Below are 8,023 nucleotides of genomic sequence, written 5' to 3'. Positions count from 1 at the left end.
TATTAAATTTTTTAGTTTGTAAGAAAAATGTCTTAAGTTTCTCCTTTATGTTTTAAGTGTTGATTTCCTGCTTTCGTTTGTAGTTAGGCAAGCTTTTCAGCAAAGTCGGCACTAGAGGAGAAATATGATTTATAATGGGGAATAATGAGTTTGTACGGTTCCCTTTTATACAACGTGTAACCGAATTACGAAATCAATTTAAAGGATGCATAAGGAATCATCCCGTAAAAATATTAAATCAAAAGAAGCATATTTATTTTTACGCGTACCTAATAAAGTGACCGGAGTCACATGTTTTTAATTTTGCATGTGATGTTAGGGCTGTATCTGATTTCTTTCAGTAAAAACTATGGCAGTGGTTTACTCAAAAACTATTAAGTTTTCGCTTCCACAGATAAGTCTCAGAGACAGTACATAATGCACTTCTAAAGCCTGTGAAGTATTATTTTGGTTTCAATTTACAAGTTGTAAATTGAAACCAAAGTTGTAGTAGCAAGTAATTTTGTTCACTTTCTTAAAAATGTAAAAAATATTTATTTCTTTCATTTTAGTTATTCTTCCAAAGCGGTTTTTTTTTACAATAGCCAAAGTTCAATTGCTCAAAATCTTTTTGAAAATATTGGCATTCTCGAAGCCGGGTCATTAACGTTTGAGGAGTTCCGGCACTTCATCATCAGCTCCTTTATTGTGACGAGCATAAATTGCTTATATTTATATAATATATATATATATATTTATTTATTTCTATATATATTTCTTATGTGCGTGTGTATGTCACTGAGCTCCTCCTAGACGGCTATACCGATTTGAATGAATTTGGTATACGTTTGTGTGGGCACCCTGGATGGTTTAGATTCACAAATTAACCCGACAGATGGCGCTGGGGTCCGCTAGTGTAGTAATATTATTTTATGTATATATATGCACCACTTACCTCTTTTCTATTGCCTGGAAGAGATCGCTCCGTAGCGAAGAGGCAGCCAAATTGTATACGCTGAGTTTTGTGATATCTTAATTTTATTATTTTTGTGTACTTTTGCTTGTTGTGCAATAAAAGTATATTCATTCATGCATTCATTCAAACCTAATAACTTCGAAACTTCAGTCCATATTATAAATTGAACCATGTGGCTACAAGTAATTCAAATGAGTTTAGAGTCAATTCAGCGAGCTACGGCACATAAATATACCCAGCTCGTTCTCACAATATTAATATAAACGAATTACTTTTATCTTCTGCTCTACTTCAAGCTTCGACAAAGTATAGTACTGCTTGATTGAAGGCCTCACAAATTAAATACCATAAGACATGACACGTATTTTTTCCCCTTACAAACATTAATCCGCTATTCTACGCCTGCCCGTATGTGCTATTTAGTCATACGAGGCGTTCTTTCAAACTTATTTTTCTTGTTCCTCAAGTCTTAAGATGCTATCAAAATATTTGAATAAAAGAGCGTTCAATTAAAGTTATATGAAAAAACTTTCTACCTTTTTTAGCATAAAAATAGATAATAAAAATAATAATTATCAATTCGATCCACTCAGGAAATGGTTGTGTCTAGTTTAATTAAATAAAGTAGTATTTTGTTCGATTGTCTATTCCAAAACGGTTGGTATTTAATTTAATCGTTTTTGTATAGTAAACTTTTATCGACCTCCTTGGCGCAACGGTCAGTGGTGTAAATTTAAGTAGGAGGTCCCAAGTTCGATTCCTTTCAGGGCAATTTCCCCAAAATCCCTAAAGGGAATCAATCGTTCAGGAGCAATTTGGGAATTTATAATTTCTGAATTTTCAAGGGTCTGTCTGAACTTTGGTCTCGGCTAGTTACCACTCTACCGATAAAGACGTGCCGCTAAGCGTGAGATGATAAGTTACGGTGCGATGTCGCGGAGAAACCGATTAGGGGTATGACTATCATACTTCCTAGCAGGTTAGCCTGCTACCATCTTAGACTGCATAATCGTTTAACACTAGCTGAGGTGGCAGTCAAGGCCTTACCCCCTTCTCATTGTGACAGGAGACCCGTGCCGTGTAGTGTGTGGTTAATGGGTCGATATGATGATGCTGAGATTACAGTCAACTGCTAATTTGTAGTGAAATAAAAAAAAAACATAAAGGACCATAAAGAATCACCGTTTACTTGTATATTTTTGTGTTAGGTCTATTTATAGTAACTAAAAATGTAGATATATACAGAATTATTTGACTAGTTAAATGACAACAAGTGTATTAGATATTTTATAATTAAAGCTATGACCATTTTATTAGTTCTTCGCCTCGGCGACACTAGAGCCATCTTGCAGGTTTGTTTTGACATTGGTTCGCGCTTGTCTGGTCCCAGAAGGACTCTTCACATGCAAGACAGACTCCACGACCACCTCTTCAATGAACTGCTTGCCGTTATTTTCTGAAAAATAAATATAACTAAGGTAAATATTTGTATTAAAGCTCTTTTTTAATACTGACCCATATTTGGGCAAAAACCCCTTTTCTGATTTCAGCGCTACTGCTTCAGAGGGTGTTATCTAGTTTTCGGTATTTATATAACCATCATATATTATTTTAGGTATTATATTATTATAATATTTAAAATAATATACATGTATATACAGGAACATTAATTTAGGGATTTTCATATTTTATCTTTAGGAACATAATAAATTATCTATATATATATTGTAAACATAACTCGAACTTTAAGTTATGTGCGTTGTAAGCTATTATAATATCACTTGCTTTAAAGGTGAAGGAAAACATCGTGAGGAAACCGAAAAGGAGTTACATAATTTTCTCAAAGGTGTGTAGAGTCCACCAATCCGCAAAGGAAATAAAGATTCATTCATTAACAGCCCACCTTCGAAGCGAAATTAAAATGATTTATCCGCATTAAACTTTCGGACCAACAGGCAATTCAGTAAACGTTGATACAGTTGTATTCACTTAAATCACACTAGCCTAATGGTAAATGCTTGCTTTGTTAGAGAAGCTTGGTTAGTTAGAGAAGGCGCGTGAGTTTCTCCGTGAGGGCGATCCGTTTGTTGAAGTATCTGCACATGTTGCGGCATGGATGAGAAGTTTCGCGTGAAAGTTTGTTTGCTTAAAATCTTAATTGCACACATAATCCAACTCTACAACAGACTACAGACTTATTTAGTAAACATAATGTCTGAGATATGCTACCAGAGGGCTCACGAAGAATTCGTTGATTTGAAGTACTTTATGAGCACTTTTAAAACGTCAAGTTGTATGTTTGTTGTGTCTGTACCAACAACGGTTCGGAAAGCAGATTCTACCGAGAAGAAGCCGGCAAGAAACTCAGCTGTTTCTATCTTGCGGGAGTTAACAGCAGAGCTACTTTCCAAATTTTAATCAATGGTTAAAATACAGTGGTTTTATTTGCATAATCAAACTATCAAAAGTTTAGACGTTTATGTCTCGTCTTTAATTCGCTCGGCAGCTTCTCGACGTTGAAATTTGTAGAGATGCAGCCCTTGTGAGGCTACTCGATTAGTCAGTACACGGCTGTTAACATAGGACGGGTGCGGCATGTTTATCCTGCTTATACGGGAGGTGTGCCTATTTGACACTACGCTGTCAATCTAGGTCTACGTGTGCCGCTTATGTTTTTTTTATCAAAGCATCTTGGTGCCAGATTTTTTAGAATTACAATTAAGAGTATACTATTGGAGTTATGTTTGTAAGTTTAGATTTATAGAGGTGGTACAAAAATAAGATCTATTTTTCTAATTCTATTTTATTTTTGAGGAAAAAGGTTTTCTCTTGTTCATTTTATTAATGAACACCAATAAAGAAAAAACTATACAGATTATTATTGCTTCGTTACATAATTGAAAAATGTCTGAATTATCTTCGAATGCATTTTCTTAGAATGCAGTTAATTCAAACGTAAAAATCGTTATCAATCCTGAAAATCCAAAAGTATATTATTGTAACATTATTGAATTTTTAAAGCGGTAAATAGCCATGTGGTTAGGACTTCGGCTTCACTTCCGGGGGGCCGAGTTTGAATCCCAGCACGCACCTCTAACTTTTTGAAGTTATGTGTATCACTTACACATAACTCAGAAAACGGTGAAGGAAAACATCGTGAGGAAACCGGCATGCCTTAAAGTTCTACATAATTAAAATGGCTCAAAGGCGTGTGAAGTCCACCAATTTGCATTGGACCAGTGTGGTGGACTGCGGCCTAAACCCATCTTATTGTGGGAGGAGACCCGTGCAATGTAGTGGGCCGGTAAGAGGTTGAAACATACGTTACATAAGTTTGTTTTGTTTGCATTTGTGATTATTATTATGATAATGTTTTGCTAATAAATACAATCAGTCCACATTATGAGATCATCCGTTGAATTTTTTACGAACAGTTATATAACTATTGATTCGGACTGACTCAACAGTCTAAGACCTTTGCTTTGCTGTTTCCTAACAGTAGAATTTTTAAAAACTGTTGTTTCTTTTGACCTCCCTGACGCAAGAGAGCGCTGTGGTCTTATAAGTGGGTGGCCACAGGTTCAATCCCTGGCAGTGGCCATTTGGGATTTTTTTCTAGTCTGGTCTGTAGGAGGTAGACAAGTTGAGCAATTAAGCGATATAAAAACTAAAAAAATTACAGTGAATCAGGTTTTATTGCACTTCAAACCTCGTCTGTATGCACAATGGAGGTTGGCCTTAGTTCATATGTTAGTTGACTAATGACTTGCGTAATAAAAATGTAAAGATCCATGTTAAACCAAGGATACTTGATATTCGGTATTTTTTTTATTTAATGTACTTTTTAGGTAATCTGTAGTCACAATCATCTTCTCTCATATTAAAAAGGAAAAGGCTAATTGGCAATAAATACAGTATTTACTGATGATACTGATACTGACTCTTAATATTTTTGCGTTTCGTTACTGTTTTACTATTACCTAATATAGAGAGAGAAAATTAAATTTTTGTCTGTTTGTATATTCCTGAAGGATCAATTAAAAGCTTCTTGTCCCATTTTAATAATTCTTTCGCCTACATTTTGAGCGGTTTTATACTATTTCACTAAGTAGGTAATGAAAAGATTGACATAAAAGCGTATTTTCTGAGAACACCTACCAAATGGTACGTATTATGTAAATAATATGTTTACAAAGAAATACGGGTCTTTAGTCGATCCAAAAAAAAAGTCCTTGGAGCTACATATATACAACGTGTCACAGAATTACGAAATAATATTGAAGAATGCATATAAAATGTTATATCAAAAGAAGCATATTTATTTTTCCATACAAACGAATTCCAAACATTGTGAGTGTTTATTTATGACAACCCTACTGAAGATAAAAACCGACACATGCATAGTACCTAAGTTACGCGATGCGTAGGAATCTAATAAAGTGGCGGGAGTTTAATTTTGCATGTAATGTTAAAGCTGTATCTGATTTATTTCAGTAAAAACTATGGCAGTGGTTTACTCAAAAACTATTAGGTTGTCGGTTTCACAGAACAGTCTCAGAGACAGTACCTCTGAATTACTATTCAGAGGTACTGTCTCTGAGACTGTTTCAGAGGTACATTACTATGTACCTCTGAAACCTGTAAAGTATTATTTCGGTTTTCGTTTACACTTTCATATAAAATTGATTCAATTGACATTCAAAATTATTCCTTACAAACAATGTTAAATATTCTAATGCCATTTAAATGATACAGCACCATTTGCACTAGACCTCACTGGGGTCGATTGGCAGTTTACGTCTAGAAGTACGCCTATCTTAAATTAATTACAATTTATAATATTACGTTATAGGTCTGTAAACGCGAGGACAGGTTAGTTACATATAAAACAAGTTCATTAAATAACATAATAAACTTACCACTGTTAGCGAACAGTAGTTTCGACTGCGGCGCAGCGTAAACCGCGATACAGAGCATCAGTACGATGAAGAAGAGGCGCATGTTGACAGATGTGCTTCGTTATAATTATATTAAGGAAAGAAACAGTATCTGTTGATCGTGCGCGGTGGTAGGAGGGCACAGTGCGAGTGGCGGTGACAAGAATTAAATTACGACTGTGGTGGCGTTGAAGACTATCTAGGGCAAGCAGGGCCGTTCTAAGTAAATTTAATATATTTTAATAGCGATCGCCCACGAGTTTTTTTTTATTCCACTACAAGTTAGCCCTTGAATGCAATCTTAACTGTTGCTGAGCGATGATGCAGTTTCAAATGGTAGCGTTTACCCGCTACCATTTGAAACTGCAGGGGGGTTTATTACCCTATCAGGTAAGCGGTAAGTGGTACCTGTTAGGGTAATAAACCCCCCTAATCGGTTTCTACGCGGCATCGTACCGGAATACTAAATTGCTTGAGGGTTCGGTTTTGTCAGTAGGGCGGTCTTGATGACCTCCCTGGTGCAGTGTTGAGCGCCATGGTCTTTTAATTGAAAAAGCCCGGGTTCGATGAACAACCGTATAATATATTCAACTTATATTTTTTATTAAATTACTATAAAATATTCAATCGAATTGTAATTAAGGATTACATTAATATATAAGGAAATCTTATATATATATACAATCTGCCTGGCACTTGGCCAATTTTTTTTTGGGTGACTATTTTGGGGGATTGACTTCGATCCCCAGCACCTCTAACTTTTCGGAGTTATGTGCGTTTTTAATTTAAAGAATTAAATTAAATTCTTTAAATTAAATTATTCAGCTGCTTGAAGTAACCTACATGCCTGAGAGTTCTCCATAATGTTCGTAAAGGTGTGCTAATCCGCACTTGGCCAGACTTTTGGACTACAGACTAAACCCTTTCTCATTCGGAGAGGAAACCCTTGTCTTGTAGTGGGCCGATAATAAGTCGATAGCGATAGTGGAGGTTTACTTAGATGTGTTTACGATGTCTATAATATAATTTGAAAAAATTACGTATATATCGTAGAATGTCCCTATAGCAGTTGCATAATGAGTTAGAGGTGGGTGACAGGAGTGCAGGTCGTCTACGCACAGCGTACATAGTGAAAGGCTTCGCGAGTGGTGACAAGCGTTTCGGAGCGGATACTTATTTATAGCAGATGCTTTACAAATAGTAGTTGTACCTACTTTTTGGTAGATTTGATTTTACAGTGCTCCGGTATTTGGCATGTGAGCTGTAAGCGAGCACTTTAGGGAAGCTAAGAGTCTAATCAACGTACCATACGCGTTTAAAACATCACACTTGCGAGAAAATGAATAGGCTAAAGTACGTTTTCAGGAAATAACTGCCCATTTTTGCAGCTTTCCACTCTATGGAAGTTACGTAGGCCGCTCTGCAGATTTTGGTGGCAACAGGTTATTAATAATCAAACACAAAACAAAAACATAAACCAAAATATTAATTTAAGGTTGTCGTATGAGGCGACTATGGGAATATAAAGGAGAACGGGCAGCAGCGTCCTCTGTGCTACTACCACCCCCTTATGCAGTCACTAATCCGTCTGCCCAGCGTGGTAATTATGAACCCCTCCCGTTGGGAGAGGCCTTTAATCCAACAGTGGTCTGTTATTGGCTTCAATGACGATGATGATATTAACACTATCAATGCGTATGCCTACGTTTTAGACTGAATCGTCACAAACCACTTTTTGTCTTGCTTATAAAAATAACTAAAAACTTACTAGTATATTAATTCAAGTTCGCTTTTTCTGTTGTAATGTGAACCAGCTTCCCACAAGAAATTGTTAGTCCGCGTACGCGTTTACTACGAAGCAATTAACATTAGTTCCAATGTACATATACGAGTAAGTTGATCAACCACTCAATGTTCAATGTTATTTACTCGCCGATTACGTTTTTGTACCTATTCTCGATAATCTAGTTAATTGTGGGTAAAAGAAATATAAAACAAGTATCTTTTGTTTTGAATTTTTAATGATCGCTTCTCAGCGGTCATCGGGCGGCTACGTTTTGATAACTATCTGTAAATTGTAATATTATATAAGCAGTGGCGTGCACAGGGTTTTTGACCAGGGAGAAACGAT

General features: G+C 35.9%; 1 protein-coding gene across 1 annotated transcript; it reads right to left on the bottom strand.

Moving 5' to 3' along the window:
- Positions 1 to 2,121: 2,121 nt before the first annotated feature.
- On the bottom strand, positions 2,122 to 6,053 carry LOC120633010. The gene is made up of 2 exons (XM_039903041.1): positions 5,875 to 6,053; positions 2,122 to 2,411 (listed from the first exon to the last, which is right to left on the bottom strand). Exons 1-2 carry the CDS (start codon positions 5,954 to 5,956, stop codon positions 2,269 to 2,271), a joined length of 225 nt encoding a protein of 74 aa, XP_039758975.1. The 5' UTR covers positions 5,957 to 6,053; the 3' UTR covers positions 2,122 to 2,268.
- Positions 6,054 to 8,023: the final 1,970 nt, after the last annotated feature.

The sequence above is a fragment of the Pararge aegeria genome, chromosome 2 (genome assembly GCF_905163445.1).
Source record: "Pararge aegeria chromosome 2, ilParAegt1.1, whole genome shotgun sequence".
Taxonomy (NCBI): Eukaryota; Metazoa; Arthropoda; class Insecta; order Lepidoptera; family Nymphalidae; genus Pararge; species Pararge aegeria.
Note: the sequence above shows the minus strand (reverse complement) of the source record. Positions and strands in the feature narration are given on the sequence as shown.